Source organism: Rhinolophus ferrumequinum, chromosome 16 (assembly GCF_004115265.2).
Source record: "Rhinolophus ferrumequinum isolate MPI-CBG mRhiFer1 chromosome 16, mRhiFer1_v1.p, whole genome shotgun sequence".
NCBI lineage: Eukaryota > Metazoa > Chordata > Mammalia > Chiroptera > Rhinolophidae > Rhinolophus > Rhinolophus ferrumequinum.
The window spans coordinates 1053267-1077148 of NC_046299.1; the positions used below are offsets into that span (position 1 = coordinate 1053267).

General features: G+C 51.0%; 2 protein-coding genes across 4 annotated transcripts in view; one reads left to right on the forward strand and one right to left on the reverse strand.

Moving 5' to 3' along the window:
- PPP2R2D (protein phosphatase 2 regulatory subunit Bdelta) overlaps positions 1-4120 on the reverse strand; it is a 41252-nt gene extending 37132 nt beyond the window's left edge. For all 3 annotated transcript variants that reach the window (XM_033129863.1, XM_033129864.1, XM_033129862.1), the window contains exons 1-2: positions 3989-4120; positions 3813-3905 (exon numbers count right to left, since the gene is read on the reverse strand). In XM_033129863.1, coding sequence (XP_032985754.1) covers positions 3813-3872 — 60 coding nt within the window. In that variant the 5' untranslated portion in view covers positions 3873-3905; positions 3989-4120. The remainder of the gene's footprint in view (positions 1-3812; positions 3906-3988) is intronic.
- LOC117036287 (transcription initiation factor TFIID subunit 4) lies at positions 1555-20320 on the forward strand. Its single transcript, XM_033131074.1, has 3 exons — positions 1555-1597; positions 3681-4662; positions 19604-20320. The coding sequence occupies exons 1-3, from the start codon at positions 1555-1557 to the stop codon at positions 19608-19610; spliced, it is 1032 nt and encodes a 343-aa protein (XP_032986965.1). The 3' UTR covers positions 19611-20320.
- The last annotated feature ends 3562 nt before the right edge of the window (positions 20321-23882 follow it).

Here is a 23882-nt window from a genome sequence, read left to right on the forward strand (position 1 = left end):
GATGGCTTTTCCCAGAAGATGCTTTCCTGAAGGCCTTTCTCAATGGTCTAAGTATATTAAGTAAATGGGAATTACACAGTGGAATGTAGACGTCAGATTGGGAATGATTCAAATACCCAGGCAATGTGTCCCACTGCAACTTAAAGAAAAAAAGGTCAATGGTAAATACTGAATGCTATTTTCTATACGCAGAAAAAAAATCAATCATCCTACTGTAAAAAATAGTGACTTCCGGTATGACTACCATATTTCACTGATTCTAAGGAGCACATTATCCCTCATTTTAACATCTTTGAAATCAGATGTATCTTCTATTCAATGAACAGTGATCTCCTGGTACTGATGTCCAACTGCCCTTCATTTTTGTTACCATTTGCCAACTTAAACGTTTCTTCCTTTCTTTCGTAATTATCTATGCAAACCCCTTTAGAAAGGCTGGCCCTACCAGATTACCCAGACATCCTTTCGTTTGGTTTAGTATCATTTCTTTAGAAAAAGATTGTCTAATTCAAAGCAATAGGTCAGATCATGGATTAAGAATTTGATTACAACCAAATCATCAAATAAAAAGCCAAGACACTTAAAACTCCAAGTTTCTCCAGAAAAGCAGTTCGTGTGCATAGACAGCAGAGCCAAAGCTCCCGGCCAGAATGCAGCTACAATCCCGCGGAGGTACCCTGGCAGGCGCGGCTTGCCTGACCGGCAGGTGTTTCCCCTACTCAGCGTCTCTGGGTACCTCTTCTTCCAATACTTGGAGAACTGCCGTTCTTGAGCCCTTGTGACTAATCTCACATCACTTTGAGAGGCTCTTCCTTTAAGGCATCTCATTTTCATTTGCTTTCAGGGGCAATTGCCTACAATTGCTGGTGGTGCGATCTCCTGGGCTTTAGAAGGAGCAATCCCAAGGCTGGGCTGTCACATCCCACAGGGGACGCTTCACATGGTCACACATGGTCACTGGAGCAGCAGAGCACGCATGGGCCCTGGAGCAGGTCGGCCTGGCTTCAAACCTTGGCTCTGCCAGACAGCGGCTGCTGACCAATCATCTGGCCTGTGTGCCTTGGTTTCTGCACCTAAAACTGGGAAGAACAATACACCATTCCTCCCTCCTGAGGTTGTGTGAGGATGGGACCGACAGACAAGGTAGCTGGGAGCAGCTCTGGAACATAACACTCAACACTGTGAGCTGTCACCACCTCTGGGCTGGGACCTCCACAAGGGGCGGGGGGTTGAGGGACCCGCCTTCAAGCCTGAGGTGCTCACACTGTTGAAGACAGACAAGCGAGGGTTATAGTATCGTGTGGCGTCTGCTAACAACATTCACCCAGGGCACTGCCCAAGGAAAGGGAGCGGGCTGGGTAATGGTGACATCACACGTGAAAAATCTGCACATTTAACAACTTCCAAAAAGTGATCACCGTTCAGAGCACAGGTTTTTGGAGGCACCACCTACCAAACAACTTCTCACTTCCACTGGAAGCGTCCCTGGGTGTTACGATTCTCACTCGCTCCCCTAGGCAAAAAAGCTCACCTAATGCACCTTCGGGGCCACCTATGGCCATAGCCAGCTTGCTGTATGGGAAGGAGAGTGAGGCATGTGAGCAGTGACTGTTACTCATGCATCGTGTCATCAGGACAATCACTCATTTCCTTCTGAGCCCAGCTCTGCACCTACTCGCAGGGAGATGGGAAAGCCCTGATGGTACCATGGCTGGTCTGACCCACGAGCAAAACCCTGTTCTTAAGAAGAAGAGAAACGGGCATCAAAGTTTACACAATACAACACTTTCTTCAGGAGTTGGGATTCAAGTGTCCCAACATGATTAGCTTTAAAAACCAAAGGAAATCAAAAACCTCCCTCCATTGTGCCCTCTCCTCATCCTTCAAAGTCAGGGGAGCCCACACCTCCTGAGACTCACTAGGTGCTGTCCTTACGTCACTGGAGGACCCCAGCTGATCATCTCAGCACTTTCTGATCACCCAAGGCAGGGTAAGCACACGGTCCAAGCTTACGGTGGGACTCCTCATGTAGAGCTCAGACCAGAACAAAACCTTCAAGAACACAATGCCTGACAAGCCTCCAATCTTAGCAAATAAACTTCCGGTCCAAACTTCCCTGAAATTACCCATCTCCTGTCATCGCTTCCCAACATTTCTTCATCAGGGTGTCTGGGCACAACCAGCTTCTTGACCATCTTCACTCTCGTTGCGTAACAATCACTAGCTGCTAACAATGACGTTTTCCTTTATCATCGACTTCTATTGGAACAACGCGATTCAAACGAACACAATTTGACAGAACAACATGACAAAGGATGAAGAGTTATAAATGTGTTACTCTGATGGATTACAGAGGCCAGATCATACATGGATTAAGACACAAGCCTCTGAGTACACACAACAATCAAAAACATGGGGGCTGTCACCACAAAACAAATCTCACAAAAAGATAACCTGAAATACCAAGCTTTTAGATGTATTCAAAATTCTACTAAAACTGCAAAAAAAATTCCTATCAGTTTTAATTCAGAGGACAAAACAGTTGTCAAGATTTTTTAAAGGACAGCCTATTTTCAAAGTGCAACACCCCACTTAAAATATGTCATTTTAGTTGCATTTAAATTTTAATTTATTCGGCTTGTAACTTCTTTAAAAAAAAGGGAAAGAAACCAGAAATTAAGGTAGACCTCAAGCCCTCTCCCCTCTCTACCCCTAAACAAACAGGTTTTGCTACTCTTGATAGAAATTTTGTGTAAACTGAACTGTCATTCACTTGGCATATATAAAATGAAAATATAAATAACTACATAAATAACTATAGAAGGAGCAGGATCAAATTACTCAGAGTATATAAAATCACCTAGTTTCACTCTCAAACATGCGTCGTCACAAATTTCTTGGAGCGCCCAGTTTACTTGCTTTACTAATGGGGCGCTGTCCTCGGGGCCAAGAATCTCCAGAAGTCACACTGCGGGTGAGCGTGAGCGGTGAAGGGCAAGGATGCAGAAGGTCATGGGAGGGGCCAAGGAGGAGGAAAGGGGACACGACACAGAGGGACCCGAGGCTGTCCGTTACTTGGGGGCAAAAAAGGTGCATTTGGTGTAAAGACAATGAATTTTATAAGAAGGTTACGGGTTCACAATGTTCGGGAAGATGGTTGAGCAACGAGAAGTCACGATGTGGCCGGAAGTAAACTTCTGGGTTTCTAAGAATCAGGGCTACCCGCGACCGTGTGTGCGGGAAAGAAGTGCGCTGCTTTACTTTAGGACAGGCAGCTTCCTGCCCACCACCCTAAATCCCGTGTACCTTGGCTCGTTTAGGGGCACGATTAAGGAAAGAACAACCGACTTCAAGTAACAGCGTAAGGTTCAAGAGTAAAACCTGCAGGAGGAACTTGAAAGAATTGATAATAAAATCCCAATCCTCTTTTTCAAGTCGAGGGAACCGAGGCCAATCAGCTTGCCCAAGACCCACAGGTGACTAGAGCGCCTGGGTGGGGACCTGAGGCCTCCCCGCTGCAGTTATCCCGATTTTGTTTCTCGAGGCCCGTTTCTGCAGCGATTTCCACAGTTCTGCCACACGCAGGAGGCAGCCACCTGCAGCGGAAAAGACCCAGAACCCAGCACCCCGTCCGAAAACCCCAGCTCCCAGCAGGCTCTGTGACCTTGGGCTCCTTCCAGACAGAGCCCGCGCTGGGCAGGCCCGCGGTCTCGGACCCGGACCCGGGCAGTTCCCCGGAGCGGCCACGAGACCAGGGTCCCCGAGGGCCGCGGGCGGGTGCGGGCAGGGGGCGCGGACGCGCGCGGCCTTACCTTCGGCCACGTCCTCGTCGATGGCCCCCTTGACCTGCGAGAAGCACCACTGCAAGTCATTGGCGCCCGCGGGGCAGCCGCCGCCTCCGGCTCCTGTGGACACACCCGGCGCGTCAGGCCGCGCGGACCCGCCCGTCCCCCTCCTCCGCCCCCGCCCCGCCCCGCGCGGACCCCACCTGCCATGGCCGGCCGCAGGCTGGCGGGCGCCGAGTCGGCGGCGGACGAAGGAGGCTGCCGCCGCGCAGCTGCCGCGCGAGCACCTTAACCCGGCTGCCGCCGCCAGCGCCGGGGAGGGATTTTTTTTCCCCTTTTCAAAATGGCGCCCAATGCCCGTCGCCCTGCTCAATGACGTCATTCCCCTCCGCCTCCGGGCGGGGAGCTCCCCTGCGCTGGGCTGGGTGGGGCGCGCGGCCGCGGGGTCTGCCGGGGGCTGCCGGGAGGCGCCAGTGCGTCTGCGCGGGCCGCCCCGGGCTTTGTCCCAGGCCCGGAACGTGGCGCGGCGGGGTGGCCAGGGTACGTCGCGGCCAGCGGGCGGCTGTGGGCCCGGGGCTGGCGCGCCTCTGAAGACCAGCGGCAGGACCACCGCTATTCGCCCGTCCACCTCGGGGGTCATGGGAGGGCTCGAGGCGGCCCCGCCCGCAGCTAGTGGAGCGCGGCCAATAGGAGCGCGGTCCTTCGACGGAGCAGCCAATGGAGAGCACGCTCTGAGGGGCCGCACCTGGAGCGCGCCGCGTCCGAGCGCGTCGGAGCGCGTCCTCGCACCTGGCGGGGCTGCAAAGCTCTCTCTTCGGTCCCAGTGTGAGCTCCGGGAAGTCTGTGTTCGACTTGGATGGCAGCCAGGAGAGACCAGGTGAGCGAGGAGGGAGGGCGGGCAGATGGGGACGAGGTCCAGGGGCGGAGCCCCGCAGGAGGCTGAAGAGGAGCCACCTGTGAGGTGGGCGCCTGGAGACGCGGGAGCGGGTGGAGCCCGTGAAGCCGGGAGGGGGTGGTCCGCTCTTAACCGCTGCGTGCGGAGCGCCGAGAGGGCCCACTGGTTGTCGCGAGCGGGGTGCCATTTCTGACCCGGAGGAGAGCAGTCCCGGAGTGGACGGTGCAAACCTGCGCTGAGAGCGTTTTAGAGAAAGTGACAGGACAGTTAGAGGCAGTGAGTCACGGCAACCCTTTGTTGTGAGGACGAGCAGAGAAATGGGCCGTAATCTTTTTTTTTTCTTGTTGATTTAGCCGGTCTGCTCCTGAGCTGTTGAAAACGTGAGTCAGACTCTCTTATATGCAATGGCTTTCATGTGTGTTTAAGATAAGTCTTTTGAAGATAATTAGTTTTAGTTTAGACTGTATTCTTTGGTTAATTAGCTACGATTAAATTAAAATTTAAAAACAAAAGTAGCACAAAAGTACCGTGTTTCCCTGAAAATAAGACCTAGCCGGACAATCAGCTTTAATGCGTCTTTTGGAGCAAAAATTAATATAAGACCAGGTCTTATATAAGATTATATACATTATATTATACTATATTACATAAGCCCGGGTCTTATATTAAAATAAGACCGGGTCTTATATTAATTTTTGCTCCAAAAGACGCATTAGAACTAATGGTCCGGATAGGTGTTATTTTGGGAGAAACATGGTAATATATGCCTGAAGACAGTGAGCTGCCTTCCTTTGTATCTTAAAACATACGCTGTTGTTCTTCCCTGAATAACTTAAAAAAATTTTTTTCTTTGATTTATTTAGATTTTGGTAACTAAATACCATTTAAAATACTAAATGTGGATTGTTTCCAAGTTCAGATTTAGTAGCTAGCTCTGAGTTATCACAGATGTACCCTCTTGATAAGGAGTGCCATCTTCCACTCGAACTAAACACACCAGATTTTAGGAAGTTGTTCATATGAGGGGAATCCTGGTCCGCCTTCCTATGGGTTACTCGCCTTGGCCTGGCCGACCCAAGGGAGCAGCCACAGGAAGCCCCAGTGTGTGTCCCACGGGCCATTCATTGGGCCATTCATCCTCATCGTGCGACGCCAGGTGCTGCACACACAGCTGTGTCATAGAGTGCAGTGGCTGCAATTGTGTCTTGGACAATTTTTTTTTTTTTGTAAATTTAAGATTTATTATTATTATTTTTTAGAGCAGCTTTAGATTTACAATAAAATTGAGAAGAAGGTACAGAGATTTCCCACACAGCCCTGCAAAGCCTCCTCCCTTATCAACATCACTCATCAGAATGGTACATATTTTACCAGGGATGAACCCACATGGACATGCCATAATTACCCAAAGTCCATAGTTTATGTTGAGGTTCACTCCTGGTGGTGCACATTCTATGGGTTTGCACAAATGTACACTGACACGTATCCATCATGATAGTGTCACACAGTATTTTCACGGCTTAAAAGGACTTTGTGCTGTGCCACGTCATCCCTGCCTCTCCCCAACCCTGGCAACCACCCATCTTATTATTTCCATGGTTTTACCTTTTCCAGAATGTCTTATAGTTGGCTTTTTTTCATTTGGTCATGGGCATTTAAGATTCCTCTGTATCTTTCCATGTCTTCATAAATAATTTCTTTTTATCACTGAATAATATTCCATTGTCTGTGAAGGTGAGCAGAGTTGGCCACCCCAAAATTTGCCACTTTGGGATGTTGATTATTTGAGGCTGGTTAGTTTTAAGAAACAGCAGACGTGGGAGAAGCTTTGAGAAGCAAGAAGTTCTGCTGAAGGGCATTCATTTGTGAGGGCAGTGTCCATCTGTCCGGCATCTCCATCACTGTGCCCAGCCTGCCTTCACCATCGATGGAGAAGGCGGGGACGCAAGTCTGCACGACAGCCTGACTCTTGTTTCTTGTGCTTTTCCTGACAGCCTGCCATAGCTGACTCTCCACCCCAGCATCTTCTGTCTGTAGCCGAAGGTGGTATTTAAGGTGATGGTTTCTGCCATTTTGGTGACTTACTCAGTGTTCCTGGGTCTCTCCCATGTGTACAGGAGGCAGACATGTTATTAAACGTTAGTTTGTTTCTCTCTGCTAATCTGTCTCGTGTTGATTTGATCATTCGTCCAGCCAGAAGAACCTTGAGGGTACAGGATAATTTTTCCTCCCCAACATCTGGATGCAGCACAGTTTGTTTATGCCTCACCTACTGAAGGACGTCTGGATTCCTTCCGAGTTCTGGTGATTGTGAATGAAGCTTTTCATAACCTGCTGCCGCCTTACTGCTGGAGTTCAACAAGGCATTGAACTTCATTCCATTTTTTCTCTTTGTTCCTGCCAAGAAGGGTTGGCTCCTTGAATTTTTCTTCAGATGATGAAGAAAGGGAAGGAAGGAAGGAAAAAAGAAAGGACTACGTTACATGACATGACTTGACAAAAGGGACTTGGCTGATGTAATTAAGATGACAGACTTTAACTGTGGGGAGATTAGCCGGGATTATCTGTGTGCCCAGCCTAATCTCATGAGCTTTCAGAAAAGCCTAGCACTTTCTCCAGCTGGACTAGAGAGATGCAGAGTGTGTGGGGGGCTTAGCCTGCTGTTGCCGGACAGACCACACGGAAAGCATGAGAAGGGATGCGGCAGCCTTTGGCAGCAAAGACTGTCCTTGGCTGAGCCAGCAAGAAAATGGGGCCTCAGTCCTGAGCGAACTGCAAGGAACTGAATTCAGGCACCAGCCTGGAAGGGCTTGGAAGTAGACTGGTTCCGGGAGCCTCCAGACAGGTGCACAGCCCACCGAGAGGTGCCATTTTCAGCCTGGACAGAGCCAGCGGAGCCCACCTCCGACCTCCAGGGCTGTGAGATGACAGATGTGTGTGGTCCCGAGCCATTAGCTGTGGTAATGTTGAGGGCAGCAAAAGAAAATGGATACAGTGTGTCTGGTGTGAAATAAACAGACTCGTGTCCACTCATTCGTCCAGCTGTTCTTTGCTGTGTGTGAGTCTAGGCACTTAAATCACTCTGATTCACAGTGACATGGCGATGTGGCAGCCGTGTACGAACAGCTGAGTGCCAGCTGCGCCTGTATTTAGGCAGAGGGGCACCTCCTGAGGACTGGCGGGCACAGCTCGAGGGGACATCTGTGCTCTCAGTGTCACGCGTGCTCTCCAAGAGTCTGGACTCCCCAAGCATGCTCCATGATCCTGGTTAATGCTCACGGAGCCCTACACCTTCACGCTGACATCCCATTTTAGGCGAGGAAACTGAGGCTGAGAATAACTCGCCCAAGGCTTCGCAGTCACGCAGACTTACAGCCCATTTAAGCTCAGTTGTAACCTCAAGGCCCAGGTATTAGGAAACAACGGGCAAGGACACCCCCGCGTCCTCCCTGGCATGGCTAAGCCGTGGGGAGAACCCCAGCACTTGCTCTGCCTGAACTATACCTGCCTTGCCAGAAATACACCGTCATCCATGGCCCGTGAGCTGAACCGCTCGTGCCCCTCCCAGGACTGGTCTGCGTGGGGTGGGAGGACGCCTGTGCCAGGCCTCCAGCTGCTGCTGGCTGATTCAGTTTTCCTGCGGTGCCCACTCAAGGAGGGACCTGAGCAATGCTGGAGAAATCGTTCCTGATTTCCCTGCCCAGAGACTTGTCCCTTCTGGACGTTTAGCAGCTGGCTGAGACTTGCTTCATGCCGATTTCTTAGTCCTTCCTTCCCCTTAGCTCCCGCTTTCAAGGATTCCAGTCTTCTCAGCCCTGTGCTCTATCACGCCCTCCGCCCTCCTGTGACCTTCCCTTCCCTGCAGCCCCCCAGTGGCTCACCAAGCTCTTGCACCCTCTGGCTTCTAAGCCTCCGTCAGAGCCCCACTCACAAGGAGGAACCCCACTCCTCAGAACTTTGGCATTCCCTTTGTATCAAGAACAAGAAATCCAGAATCCCCAACCACGTGGCCCCTGATACCACCGCCTGAAGGCAGGGGCCGGTAAGCGCCTGAGGTCTTTTCACACATAGACAGATGGTATCAGGTTTGAGGGGCGAAGCTTCATGCCTCCTTTCCTTCTCCCTCGAGCCTCTCCCACTGGGTGGGGGACCTCCTTTTCCCCAAGGGGCACTCTTTGCATAGAACCAGGGAACAAAATCTCAAACTCTGTCCAGTTCAAGATAGAAAGCCGAGGTGCAGGTGTTAAGAAAAAGGTGGGAGGCCACCCTCCGTCCACGTGTCTCTGTCTGGGCTGGGAAAGGAAGGGCCCACGACAGCCCAGCTAGAGTGGAGGGGCTGTCAGGAGGGGTCGTGAATGATCCCACAGGCAGCCCACGGGTAGGGACACTGCGGCACCCGTGGTCAGCTGAATGATGGCCCCTGAGGATGTCTGTGTCCTAATCCCCCAAACCAATGGTCATGTGACCTCATGTGGCAGCCCTAGAAGCTGAAAGAGGCAAGGAAACGGATTCCCCCCAGAGCAGTTCTCGCCATGCTCACAGCGCTCACTTGTCCATGAGAATGTGCCCTCTCCCTCCCCCAACATATACCCCGTTATCACTGCGATATCAGGTGCCGTATTCCCATTAGGTGCTGGACTCCTGATGGAGCAGGGACTGTCCTTTCCAGTGCATTTCGGCACAGACACAATGCTAGGAGGCTGCCTGGTCTTCCCAGTCCTGCGGGCCAAGCGTCTGACAGAATCTAGCACGTATTCACAAAAGCTCACAGCAAACCAGTAACAGATGCTTTTCTGCACCTGTGGATGTGATCATGTGATTCTTGAGCCTGTGGATGTGATGGATTGCATTGATCAATTTTCAAATATTGAACCAGCCTTTGTGGCTTAAAACAACACAAATGTATCATGTATCCTCTTAAACTCAGGAGATCAGTCCAAAATCAGTCTTACAGGGTGAAATCAAGGTGCAAGCAGGGCTGTTCCTTCTGGAAACTCCAGTGGTGGCCATGCCGGGCACACGGGCTGACCCTCGACTGCACAGCCTGGCTGCGGGGTCCATGCTGATCTTCCCCCAACGCCGTGGGCATTAGCTCCTGTGTTGGGAGGCACTTTCCCAGTGGATCCCCCACTGAGCCAGGAGGGTGGGTTGAACATGACCACTGTGCCCTGTGTTTTATCAAGTAAGTGTCAAGAACACAGATTAAAGGCCCAGAAGAGTGTTCTGGAAAAACAGGAATTTCGAGACTATTACCAACCCCGCGTGCCGATGGTGTTTTGCGAGTGTCACATGTTTGATAAACCCTGAACTTCCTGTCCAGACTGAGAGGATGAAGCATGTTTTCTACAAGCCCGCGGGGTGAGCCCTACACGTGGAGGATGGGAGGGGCCCCTGCCCAGCTGAGGGTTTCCGGTGGGCTGCCCGACGTGGCCTTGTTTCCCAGCTTGGTTAGTGGGTGTGGTGACCACAGGGAGAGCAGTGGGAGCCTTTCATGTCCCTCTGGGACTGAACTGTCATTTTACTCATCACAGCTCGCGTGATTCCAATAGATTATATCGTCCTTTGTGTTTTTGTAACGTCCTGTTGAAGGAAAAATGAATACATTTCAGTGTTACAGATTTATCTATGGTGGAGTACTTTGCGATGTCAAAGCTTCTGTGTGGCCCCAAGGGATCATACCACGCTTCTATCTGTCAGCTTCCCCACTGGTGGGCGTGGCGGGCAGCTGCCTCCCTCTGCTCTTCACTGACAGTTTTCAGTGTCTCTTTGGCAAACGCCTTTGGGCAATGATGGCGCAGTTTCTGGCTCTTTCTTTCTCATTCCTCAGGACCCTTCTTCCCCTCTCCTCTTATACCTACTCTCCTCCAATTTTAGCTCTGGGCTCAGCTCAGTGCGGTCCGCTGGGTGTGGGGACAGGAGGGGGTGTGTGTGGAGCTGTGGCTGTGAGCCCAACCCAGCTTGCACAGCAGCAGCTGCCTGGAGCCTGAAGATGTCCTAGCAGCCGTGGTCGTGGGTCCAGTGACCGTGATCCTTCTAACACTGTATGGGAGGCTCTCCAGTCGGTCCCCCAGCATGATTCAGAAAATCAGAGCATGTCACATTTCATCCAAACAGGGCCAGGTCTGGCAAAACCCCCTGGGCTCAGACTTCCCTCTTGTGATCCTGCACAGAAATACCGGGGCTTCTCTGACCTTTGCATTCGGAGCAGGAGAGCGCAGTTGTGGGCCTGCAGGTGGCCAAAGCCACATCTCTGCGTCCCTTACGGCCCGGGTGGCAAGAAATCTGCACATGCCTCTGGGGAAAACCTTTCTTCCTGAATGCCGTGCTGCCCGCACCTGTGCTTTCCTCTGCAGTTTGGAACATTGTCAGAGATTTGGTAGTTTCCATGTTTTAATCAGGTGTTTAAAAGTGAGGAAAACACTTGCTCATTTTAAGTGTTTTTTTTTTTCTTTAGAGAAATAATTCACAGATGGGGATAACTTCATCTCAAAAATAAAGAATACTAGCTTCATGATATTTACAGTATGGTTTTGTTCTATAAATTACAACAATTAAGGCAGATGTGCAGTAGTTTAGGACCGCACATCCGCAGAAGGATCCGAGTGCAAGGCTTGCCGTGCAGACTCCTGTAATGTTCCCTTACTGGAAGCCAATGTGGATTTAAATTGTGTGCAATAAATGTCAGATATCCCCTCATTTATCTCAGTAACTCAGAAATTCTCTCTGTTGAGGAAAGATCTTTGTACTTCAAAGGCTCCTTGACAGTGCGCCCTCATCTCCAGTGGGAGACTGGCAGTGTGACTGATCTGGTGACAGACGCAGAGGAGAGAGCCGCCCCCGCCCCGGCCGCCCCGCCCCGGTCCCCGCCCCTGCCGGGGAAGGCGATTTGTCTTTTGTCTTGTGGGTCAGCGCATCTGCCTTCTGGTGGCAAACCGAATTCATGGCCCTGTCCTATCAGCGCTTGCTTTCTTCCTGGGGCGACAGTCCGGGCAGACACACCATCACAAGGGTTCTCACCCACAACGTGAGCTGTACATTTAAGGGGCCTGCAGTGGGTCTCAGGGTGACACATTCAAACAGTCGGAGTTCTAGAATCAACTGAAAATACCAAATGCAAGATTGTGCCCTCCCACCTGACCAAGGCGGACCGGGTCCAGTTCACAGACGCTTTGCTTCTGAGCTAGAAAACAAGTCCTGGTGTGTGGTTGTAAACTTGGGGTGCAGACACCGCTACAGGCTCCAGGGAATTTCTCTAAAATGGGTGTGCCATTGGGTGAATGCATACCTCAGACGACCCCCATTTTGGGAGTCTGGTGACTGACTGCTCATCCCTGAGCCGGTGCTGGTGTCACACGTCCCTCCGAGGGGCACGGGCCAGGTCCCAAGTTCCTCAATCCCTCCCCCCTTTTTCATCCTGGGTGGGTGGAACCCCGTGGCAGCCCTGCCGGCTACAAGGAAAGATAAGCGAAGCTCTGAAAACTGTCACTCATCTAAATGTGATCTGTTTCCATTTGGGAACTTTAGAGCCGGGAATCATGTTCCCCGCCCTTCCCTGTCACAATGGGCACAACGACGGTGGACGGTGGCTGGCCCCTTTCCTCGGCAGCCTGCTGCCCTCTGCTGGCCGAGTTGGGGGAAGCAGAAGGGCACTGCTCGGACAGGTGCGGGGTGGGTCAAGGGAGGGGATGGTCACTTCTGCGAGGGGTGTGAAATCTCGTAGGTGGACGGACACATGCCCCATGCACCCGGGGCCGGTCAGCACCCTGGGTCAGAATCGGGACCAGCCATCCTCGCCTTCTGAGCTTTGGCCTGTGAGCCCATCAGCTCCTCCCTGCTCTGCCAGGAGGCTCTGGTGCCCTGGCCCTCCCTGCACACCAGGGAGCAGCTGCATCCTCCTCACTTCTCGTGACTCTTTAGATGGAAGTTTTCTAAATAATCCTCTTCCTCAAGACATCTGTCCAGGTTCTGCACTGCATTTAGAAGAAACGTAGCAAAGAAACGGGCTGACATCCAGAAGGAGTGAAAACCAATTTAGAACCTTCACTCAGCCTCTGGGGGAGCGCCAAGGAGGAACTGCATGCACACTGCCAGCCAGCGCCCCGGGAGTCTTTGTCTCCCCAGGAAGCACAGCGCCTCCTTTCCAAACTCCACCCAAACTCTCAGCTCCCTGGTGGCTGCAGTCTCCTTGGCCACCTGTGTCCGCATCTGTCACTTTCTCCTCAGAGCGAATCCTTTGTTGTGCCTACTGTGGTAAACCGATAACACTCCCAGAGGTGTGTCCAGGTCCTAAGTCCTGGCACCTGGGAATGTGACCTGTTTGGACTGAGAGTCTTTGCAGATGTGATTAAATTAAAGATCTTGAATGAGATCATCCCGCATTACCCGAGTGGGCCTTGAATGCCATCACAGGTGTCCTTAGAGGCAGCAGGAGATGGACACAGAGGGGGGAAGACGTGTGAAGATGGAGGTGGAGACCGAGTGATGCCAGGAGCCAGGAGCACCAGCAGCCGCTGAAGCTGACGACACAAGGGTGGTCCCCTCCAGCCTCTGGAGGGCGCGTGCCCTGCTGACACCTTCACACTGTGTCAGTGGCCTCCAGAACTGTGAGAGAGGAAACGTCCATTGTTTTAAGCCCCAAGTTTGTGGTAACTTGTTAGGGCAGCCCCAGGAAACTAATGCACCAAATGATATAATTTCTCTGGGCTTCTTAATATATTTTGGATACCTGTCCTTTACCAAATGTGTCTTTTGCAGATATTTTCTCCCAATCTGTGCCTTGTCTTTTTATTCTCTTAGTTTCGTTTGTTGTTTTTTGTTTTCCCCACAGAGCAGAAGTTTTTAAATTCCAGAAAAGTCCAAATCACACACTTTTCTTTCATGTTGTGCTTTTGGTGCTGTATCTAGATCCAGCTGCAAAGCCAAGGTCATCTAGACTTTCTCCTTTGTTATCTTGCAGGAGTTTTATAGTGTGCACTTGATAATGTGGTGCATTTTGAGTTCATTCTGTGAAGGCTGTGAGATCTGTCTAGACGCACTTTTCTGCATGGGGATGTCCACTTGTTCTGACAGCATTTGGGGAAGAGACTATCCTTTCCTCGTTGAGCTGCCTTTGCTCCTGTGTCAAAGGGCAGCCAGCTCCGTTCACCAGGGTCCATTTCTGGGCTCTCTGTTCTGTTCTGTAGACCTATTTGACTATTCTTTCGGCAACACCACCCTCTCTTGATTACTGTAGCTGTATAGGAAGTCTGGAAGTGGGTGTATCAGCCCTCCCACTTTGTTCTCAGTCAGTCTTGTGTTTGGACGTCTTATGCCCCTTCACCTCAGCCCCCCACCGTTTGATTTTTCAATTACAGCTAACATTCAACATTATTTTATATTAATTTCAGGTATACAGCATAGTGGTTAGACATTTGTGTAATTTAAGATTATACAGGGGGATAAATATAATCCCCCTGACTAGTACCCACCTGGCACTATATATAGTTATTGCCATATAATCGACTACATCGCTGATCCTTTACTGTGTTTGTTTCTATGTATTAGGTAGATCGGCTATGTCTCCTGGTCTTGGCCGGGTGGCCTTATATAGTAGGTGCCCTGTGGGGCCCTGGCACAATTTCCCTGTTCACTTGCACCAGGTGCTTCTGGAGTGTCCCTTGTGTGGGTTGTGTGTGCCCTCCTGTTATAGTTGAGCCTTGATTGCTATTGGTACATCAGTGGGTAGGATTGACCCTCTGGCTGATTGGCTGTGGGGTTTGGCCACATCCACAGCTTATGGGCTGCAGTGCCCGGGGCTTACCCCATGGAGCAGGACTCACCCTAGTGGGCTTTCATGCCTGTTGAAAACGCCCTTTGTGTGTGCCACTTGTGGGGCTAATTAGGTGGTGCTCTGCTGTGGTCTGAAGCCAGCCTCCAAGTATGTTGGTTTTGTAGTCACTACAGTGGTAAGAACTATGGTCACCAGGTAATGTAGACTCTGGTTTGGTGCCAGTGCTGAGCCTGGAGCTACTCAGCAAAAGTCTCTGAGCCCATCGAGGACTCCAATAGTTTTCCAGAAAAGAATGCATGTTGGCTGGGCTGGCTGCTTGCAGAGAAAATGCCTCAGGCATTGGGGGGGTTGGGTGGGGTGGGGTCCTAGTGAGTCAGCAGGGTGGAGCTCACCAGACCAATCAGATTCAGATTTGGCCGTAAGCATAGGGAGCGGGCTTAACACAGGAAAGATGGTGCCCGCCTGCCATCCCCTTCCTAGGGAAAATGGCAACTGCCTTTCAGGCCTCCACTTGAGACCACACACCTATGCCAGCCCTCCTGGAGGCCTCCAATGCACCCCAAGTCACCATCCCTCTGCTGGAGCTCAAGGTGAGTGCCTGTGAGCGAGTGAGTCTGTGTGTGATCCCTTTTTAAGAGGATGTCTGGATTTCCTACCACATTTTGTCTCACCCAGATAGTCAGAATCCCCACTGTTTTTCACAGCCAGATGTTGTGGGGGCTCCTCTTCCTGGCGTCAGTACTCCTGTCTGGGGAGGCTGGTATGGGGGGCTGGGTCCCTCGCTCCTCTGGGGGGAACCCCCACAGCTGAGATACCCCTCCCGGTCTCAACCACTACACTCAGGTATGGGGCCAGCCTGTTTCGTGTCTCCACCCCTCTTACCAGTCTTGACGTGGCTTCTTTACATCTTTAGTTATAAAACTTCTGTTCAGCCAGCTTCAGATGCTTCTCCAGGTTGATTATTCTATAATTTAGTTGTAATTTTGATGTATTCATAGAAGGACGCAGACCCAGTGTTTATCTACTCCACCATCGTGGATCCCTATACTATTCTGGGTTTTTTGTCTCTCCTTATAAACCTTATAATCAGTTTGTTAATGTCCACAAAATAACTAGCTGGGATTCTGACTGGGGTTGCCTTGACTCTATAGATAAAGTAATCGGGAAGAACTGCCATCTTGACAATATTGAGTCTTCCTCTCCACGGACGTGGACTGTCTCTAATTATTGAGATGTCTGATTTCGTTCAGAGTTTTGTAGTGTTCCTCATATAGCGCTTGTATATATTTTGTTAGATTTATACATAAGCGTTTTCATTTTTTGGGTGCCAAGGTAAATGGGATTGTGTTTTCAATCTGAAAACCCATTTATTCATTGCTGTGTGCAGGAAAGCAAACGCCTTTGTGTATTGCCCTTGTATCCTGTGACTTCGCTGTAATTGCTTATTACTTCCAGGAGGTTTTTGTCAGGTCTTTCAGATTCCCTCCACAGATAATCATGACCACCTGTGAACAAAGACCGTTTTGTTTCTTCACACTCAGTGTTTGTTTCCTTGGCGTGTTGCGTTAGCTGGGACTTCAGTACGATGCTAAGTGCGAGTGATGAGGGGGCACATGCTGCCTTGTTCCTGCCTTAGGGCAGCTGCTAGGTTCTCACCGTCGCGTACGATGCCAGCGGAGGACCCTGGCTGGTGTTCTGTATCAGGCTGGGGGAAGTTCCCCTCTAGTAAACATTTGCTAAGTTACTGTTAGAAGTTCCCCCGTTTAAATCGATTTAGAAGTTATTTTCCAGATTTAATGGTGGGGGCATATTGTAGGAGCCCGGCCCAGAATTGGCCTCCCTGGGGCCCAGGACCCCTACTCCTGGGGGCCAGAAGGGGAGCCGTGCTTCCCCAGCCAGCCTTCATTTCCTGGGCCCCATCACTGACCGTGGAGCTCAGGGGGGGCAGCATCATTGACCAAGGTCCCAAGGGGGGCCCCCTCAGAGCCTCTGCTGAAGGCTTTGTGCTGAGGCCTGTCACTGCCGGGATGGACGAGGCTGCTGGCCGTGGAAAGTGACCGCGGGGCCTGGGGTCGGGCCTCTGCTGCTGTCTCCCAGCCTGTGGTCAGTCCTGATGCCACGTTGGGGTTCCCTGGTGAGTATAGTGGGGCCTCTGGATGAAAGAGCCCTAACTCGACCTTGGTCCCAGGGTAGAAGCCCCCTTAGGCTGGGGGTGACTGTCCTCTCTGCCCCAGAGCACAGACCTGGAGGATTGGGGTGGGTCCTGCCATCAGCCTGCATGTGGCCACTGCAGCAGCCCTGTGGGAGAGACAGCCTGACGTCTGTCATCAGGCTGCGTCTGTCCCGGGAGAAGCAAATCATGCAGAAACAGGCGGCAGGCTCTGTCCTCCTCAAGGCAGTAGGGGGCCATGTTTCCCTAAGACCTGCTTGGAAGGTGCAGTGTGATCCCCTCAATCTCCATTATATCCTTCTGGGGAGTGAGGAGGGGGGCTAAACATCCTTTTGGGGGGCCGTGTAAACCCACCCTATGACACACTCAGAAGGCAGACTCCCTGACTGGCGGCTTTTGCATTTTTGTCAGTTCCAAGGGTAAGAAAACCCCACTCACCGCTGAGCCCCCTTCACCCTTGAAACCCAATGTGGAGAGACGCCCCACACTCACGGAGTGATGGATGGGGTGGGATTCCCGAGCAGAAAGCAGGGTGCTCCCCGGAGGTTGTCTGCTGACCACCTGCTCCCCACCGGGGGCACTCCCAGCGGGGTGGGGGTGTGTGTGCTGGGAGGGGGTGAGGATTGCCCAGGCCTTCAAGAAAATAAGACACCGTGTCAAAGCAGGAACTCAAAGGGTGAGTGGAAACAGGTCATGAGAGACACTTGCCACACGGTGGCGCTCTTGGGCCTCATGATAAGGGACTGGGATGGGAGCCAGTTGCCTCTAGTCTGTCCAAAGTAACCTGACGTTTTGTTGGACTTTTGCTTCATTTGTTTTGCTAATTTGTTGCAAAACAACAAGAGGAAATCTTGAATGAGATTAGTGTTGTTAAAGTTTATCAGGACTCTCAGGTTATGTTTTCCTAGATTGTCTCACCCCCTCCATCTGCTCATCTTCCTTTCCATCTCTGTGTTGGTCATCTTTTCACTTTTACTGTTTCAGAGATGATGAAACGGAGGGACTTGCCTTCCCTCCTTTGAAAGGAGAAAACCCCCAAAAGCCCACTTCTCATGCGTCTCCTGGGCACTAGGTCTTCCCGCTGGGGTGGCCACTGGGGAACGCAGTCCCCGCCTGTGAAGGAGACCCTGTTGGAACAGTCCCTCGGCGTCTCATTTTCACGGAGGGTCAGTTTTCATGGAGCTCTGGGAAGAGGGTGTCAGGAAACTGTCACTGGTGAGTCTCCAAAGGTCTGTGATGAGAAGTTTCGAGCAGTTTGTCAGTATTCGTGTTACAATCAGGTCTGACAAACAGAGAAATGAGTTGGCTGTGTGGGGACAGAGTCGCGGACAGCAGTTTCCGAGTTTCCAGGCTCGACCTCACGTGGCAAGATGCTGGCTCGGGGAGTAGGTGGCCATGAGCTGTTCCTGGTTAGCCATTGGCCACTAATATAACTGCCGTGGCTACGCTGGCAAGGGTGTTGGTTGGCAGAGAAGTGGACGCCGGATTGCAGACCGTGTGGCTCCTGCTTCCTGTGTCTCCAACCCAGCCACCAGCAAGAATATAGTAGTGTGACTCCCCTATCCATGGCTCCGTGGGTGTTCCTTTTTGGCCTCACCATGTCCTGCATTGTAGTGTGGGAATGGGACCAGAGACCCCGCATGACAGTCCAGTCATGCGTGCGATTGCAGCCAGGTGCTGGCCACCTCCTCCATCGTCCACATGGGTCCCTTGGTCCTGCAGCATTGCCAGAGCAGTGCCGGGCAGGGGTCGTGGCGTGGGCAGAATGTCCCCATGAGCCAGGAGCCCCAGCGATGGCCCTGGGACACCACTGCTTGCCAGAACCACCAGCCCACCTTTTTCTAGGAAACAGTGCATTTGGTTCACCTTTCATTGACATTCCCAGTGCTCCGAGGGGAACGAAGCCATTTTCCAGCACCGAGGAAACTGGACAGGGGTAGCCAAGATGACATGCTTCCTTTTGGGGAGGCGGGTGTTGGGTTGTTGAGGTCCTGTAGCAGCCCCTCCGCTTCCACCTGGCGGAGGAGGCCGAGGCTCTGAGATCAACCGCCCCTGCGCTGGGCCTGGCTCCTTGTCCTCTTCGCCAGGGCACAGGGCGGGACTTTGGGCGCCTTCCCGGAAGAAGCTGCAGCTCTCAGGGCGTCCTCTCAGCCAGGCCCCGGGACCAGGCGTGGAGGGCGTCCCAGGCGCAACCCGCCGCTGAGCCCACCCGTTGCAAGGCCTGTCTCTGGGTGCTCTGTCACCTCGCAGACCCCGTTCCTTGCGTCCGGCACCCGTGTTTGCTCAGGATGAAGGTCCCGGCTTGGCTCGCCGAGTTGGCCTCCTGGACACAAGCCACTCTGGTCTGTCCTCCCTGTGCCCACTGCCCGTGAGCTGCGAGGGGCCCGCGGGCCTGCATGTCCCCTTCTGGTTAGTAAGAGTAGACGTCACGCTCTGGGAAGAGCCCCACGACTAGCCCTCCTAGTGACGCAGACAAAACCGCAGTGGGGGAAGGGGACCCCGAGGCTTCCCCGCTGCCCCTGGGTCCTGTGGCAGCAGGATCCTCTGCATGAAGGTCAGACTCTGGACCCCTTTCCTCAAGACGCTCAGCATTTGGGAGCTTCTCTGCTGCTTTGGGGGGGTCCCCGTTTGCATCCCCACACAGAAGGACCAGGGCCATCAGAGGGTCCTGGGGGAACAGGCTGGTCCTGGCCGGGAGGTGCCACGGGTGCCTTGCAGGATGGCTGATGCTCAGTGCAGATTAGGAAAGCCCCGACTGGGCACCTGGGCCCTTGGGCATGGAGGGCTCTGTGGGCGGAGTGCTGCTGGCGACTGGAGGCGCTAGCCCAGCCCCTTAGGTTCCCCAGGGTTCAGTTTGAGGGTGGGGGTTATCAGGCCATGGCATGGAATACCTTCCTGGGAAGAGATTCCTGGGCAACTACATGCAAAAGCCAAGCGACTGTCATTCCATCCCATGACAAAGCACACCGTCTGTTTTCTTCCAGTCCGTGAGCAGCTCGAGGCCAGGTGGACCTCTGCCGCTCCACGGCCCGGTGGTGAATGCAGGACCTGAAGTGGCCCTCACCTGGGAGCCCGGAGCCCGAAGTCTCCCCTACGCTTGGTGTGCAGTGGACGAGAAAGTGTGCGCAGGCCAGGAGCAGGCCCCGCGAGGACCCTGGGCTAGTGTCTGTGCTGTGGAGTGGGTGACATCCGGCCGGGTCATCAGTCAGCCCAGCTGACGTCGTCTCGTTAAACCTGCCTGTGGGGAGTGTCAGAATCTGCACTGACAGAGGGAGTGGCCTGTGTTGTGAGCACCTGAGACCCGCGAGTGCCTGCTGGTCTCGCCAGACTCCCTGTGACGCGGACTGTTTTGAGGAGCGTGAAGCGATAACTCATTACAGTTTACTACCTTGCTCTAACATCTCTCCATTAGCTGACGTTCTAAGTGCACACATTCAAATAGCTTTTGGAAATTTCTATCACTAGACCCGAGGATTTATTTCTCTTTCATTTGGAGCTCATTTTGTGTTCCACATTTTATCACTTGTCATTTTAGCCCAATATATCAAGGTCAAGGAGAAAAGAATTGAGTTGGAAACACGAGACTCAATAAATAATAAAAATAACAAATGAGTAGTTTGCGTGCGTTTGCAGGACACCGCAGACTTCAGTGCTGGCTGGGCAAGGTGCCCTGTCACCGTCACTAATGGGCTTAGGGGACACATGATTTTGCACGCAGGCAGCGGGGCTGGGCCCAGGGCCGTGGGGGAGGTGACGGTAGCACCTTTGTGGCGGTGGCAGAGCGCTGAGGGAGTGAAGCTCCCTGAGACTGGTCGCTGCCTTGCCCTGGCCTCGGTTGTCGGGAAGGAAAACTGTCCCGGGCCGTGACCAGCTGTGTGGCAGCGCTCAGTCCCCGCTTCCAGGCTGCATGTGCCCCCGTCCCAGGTGTCCCAGGGCCCGTGGTGCACCCAGAGAGAAAGCCACGCTTTGTCCTGGAGCCCTGTTAGGTGCCCTGGGGATCCCCAAGCAGTGTTCTTCCCATGGAGTGGCGGGCACGGTGCCTCTCCTGCCCCAGCACGGGCCGTCGCAGGTGATGGTGCGCAGGTGTGTCCTGTAATTAAATATGCACTAAAACGCGCATCAGCTGTGACGTACCAAGTATTTGTTAGATTAGCCACAGTTCATTTTCCCTGAACAGACTAAGGGCCAGTGCTGATTTATTTAGTCTGTTCAACATAACTGCAAAGTAAGCTCTTAAATACACCTTAGTAACACTTTTATTATTATTTTAAATAACTTTTAATTTTTCAATTACAGGTGACACACAATGTTATATTAGGCTCAGGTGTTCAGCACAGTGGTTAGACATTTATATACCTTACAAAGTGATCCCCCGATAAGCCTAGTACCCATCTGACACCATACATAGTTATTACAGTATCATTGACTATATTCCTTATGCTATGCCCTACCTCCCCATGACTACTGTGTAACTACCAGTTTGTACGTCTTAATCCCTTCCCCTTTTTCATCCATCCCCCACCCCCCTCCCATCTGGCAACCATCAAATGTTCTCTGTATCTATGAGTTTGTTTCTGTTTTGTTTGTTTATTTTGTTCTTTAGATTCCAATATAAGTGAAATCACACTGCATCTGTCTTTCTCTGTCTGACTTACTCTGCTCAGCACAACACCCTCCAGGTCCATCCATGCTGCCCAGATGGCAAGAACCCATTCCCTTCCATGGCCGAGCAATGTTCCATTGTATACATGTACCACCTCCTCTTTATCCATTCTTCCATCGACAGACACCCAGGCCACCTCCACATCTTGGCCATTGTAAACAATGCTGCAATGAACATATGGATGCACACGTCCCCTCAAAGTAGTGTTTTGGGTTTCTTTGGATAAATACCAGGAAGTGAGATTACTGGTTCCTTCTTTGTCTCTTGTTATAGTTTTTGTTTTAAAGTCTATTTTGTCTGGTACTCCGAATTTTTTTTTTTTTTAATTTCAAATCTCATGAAATAACTTTTCCATCCCTTTACTTTCTGTCTGCCTGTGTCTTTCAATCTGAAATGAGTCTCCTGTAGGCAGCATATATAAGTGTCTTATTTTCTTATTCATTCAGCCCTCCTATGTCTTCTGAGTTGAGCATTTAATCCATTTACATTGAAAGCAATTGTTGATAGGTATGTAGTTATTGCCATTTTATTATTCATATTTTTTATTTTTCTATCTTAAAGAAGTTCCTCTGGCATTTCTTATAATACTTGTTTGGTGGTGATGAACTCCTTTAGCTTTTTCTTGTCTGGGAAGTTCTTTATCTGTCCTTTGATTTTAAATGATAGCTTTGCTGGGTAGAGGAGTCTTGGTTTTAGGTCCTTGCTTTACATCACTTTGAATATTTCCACCCAATCCCTTCTGGCCTGCAGAGTTTCTGTTGAGAAATCAGCTGAGAGTCTTATGGGAATTCCTTTGTAGGTAACTAACTGCTTTTCTTTTGCTCCTTTTAAGATTCTCTCCTTGTTTTAACCTTTGCCATTTTAGTTATGATGTGTCTTGTTGTCGGCCTCTTTGGGTTCATCTTGTTTGGGACCCTGCGCTTCCTGGGCTTGTATGTCTGTTTCCTTCCACAAGTTAGGAAAGTTTTCTGTCGTTATTTATTCAAGTAGGTTTTCAGTCCCTTGCTGTCTCTCTTCTCCTTCTGGTACCCCTGTGATGAGAATGTTGTTAACACTTCAGTTGTCCCAGAGGCCCCTTAAACTATACTCAGTTTTTTTGGATTCTTTTTTCTTTTTGCTGTTCTCATTGCGTGTTTTCTGCTACCTTTTCTCCCAAATCGCTGATTCAATCCTCTGCTTCATCTAATCTACTGTTGATTCCCTCTAATGTATTCTTCATATCCATTATTGTAGGCTTTATTTCTGACTGGTTCTGTTTCATGGTTTCCATCTCCATTTTTATGCTTTCTATCTCTCTGTTGAAGTTCTCCCCGAGATCACTGAGCTTCCTCATAACCAGTGTTTTGGACTCTGCATCTGGTACATCACTTGTCTCCATTTTGTCTAGTTCTTTTTCTGGAGCTTTGTTCTGTTCTTTCGTTTGGGACATGTTTCTTTGTCTCTCCATTTTGGCTGCCTCCCTGTGTTTGTTTCTATGTATGAGGTAGGGCTGCTATGCCTCCTGGCTGGGTACAGAGATGCTTCAACACCCTCAGGTAAAGACCTGTTCAGACTTTGTGTAAAAGGGCAGAGCTGGGCCCGTCTTAGGCCTCGAGGCTCTGGGTCCATTCTGTGACATTAAGGGACGTGGGATCTGCTGAGTCATACAGCAGAAGCTCTCACAGGGTCTATGTTGCCGTGATCTCAAATGAGGTGGGTCACAATGATAGGACAGTTTGACTATAATCAAGTTAAAATTGTAGTTAATATTGTTAGCACATAAACAACATCCATGCTCTCCTGAGCTCAGCTTGTGAAATGCTTTCTTGAGGCTGAAGAGGGTTTGGGCACGGAGGATGACGACCCATGTCTGCAGGTGGCATCTCTTCTGCTGACCCAGGCAGCGCCCCGTACAGCCTCATGAACCCATGTATTTGTCCCTTCAAACAAGTCCTGCTGCTATCTGTTCAGGCTTCACCTAAGCGTGGTTAGGGGACCCACCTTCAACTTTTTCTTCAGTACATTTTATTTTTATTTTTACTTTTTTTTTGTGGTAAAATATACAGAACATAAAATTGACCATTTTAACTATTTTCAAGTGTGCAGATCAGGGGCAATGAGTGCATTCACAGGTGTGTGGCCATCACCTGTGTATTTTACCAGAACTTTCCATCTTCCCAAACTGGCACTCTGTCCCATTAAACACAAGCTCCTCACTGCCCTCCCCCAGCCCCGGCACCCACTGTCCTGCTTTCTGTCGCTATGGATTTGACTACTCTAGGGACGTCACATAAGTGGAATCACACAGTATTTGTCCTTCGGTGACTGGCTATTTCATTCATCATAATGTCCTCCAGGTCCATCCATGTTATAGCAGGTGTCAGAATGTCCTTCCTTTAAAGGCTGAATAATATTATATTTTGTTGACAATAGGCCACATTTTGCTTATCGACTCCTTCATTTTGGACACTTGGGTTCTTTCTACCTTTTGGCTGTTGTGAATAGTGCTGCATGTACTTAGGTGTACAATACCTGTCCAGGCCCTGCTTTCAGTTCTTTTGGATAAATACCCAGAAGTGGGAGTGCTGGATCGTACAGTAGTTCTGTGTTGGAGAGTTTTA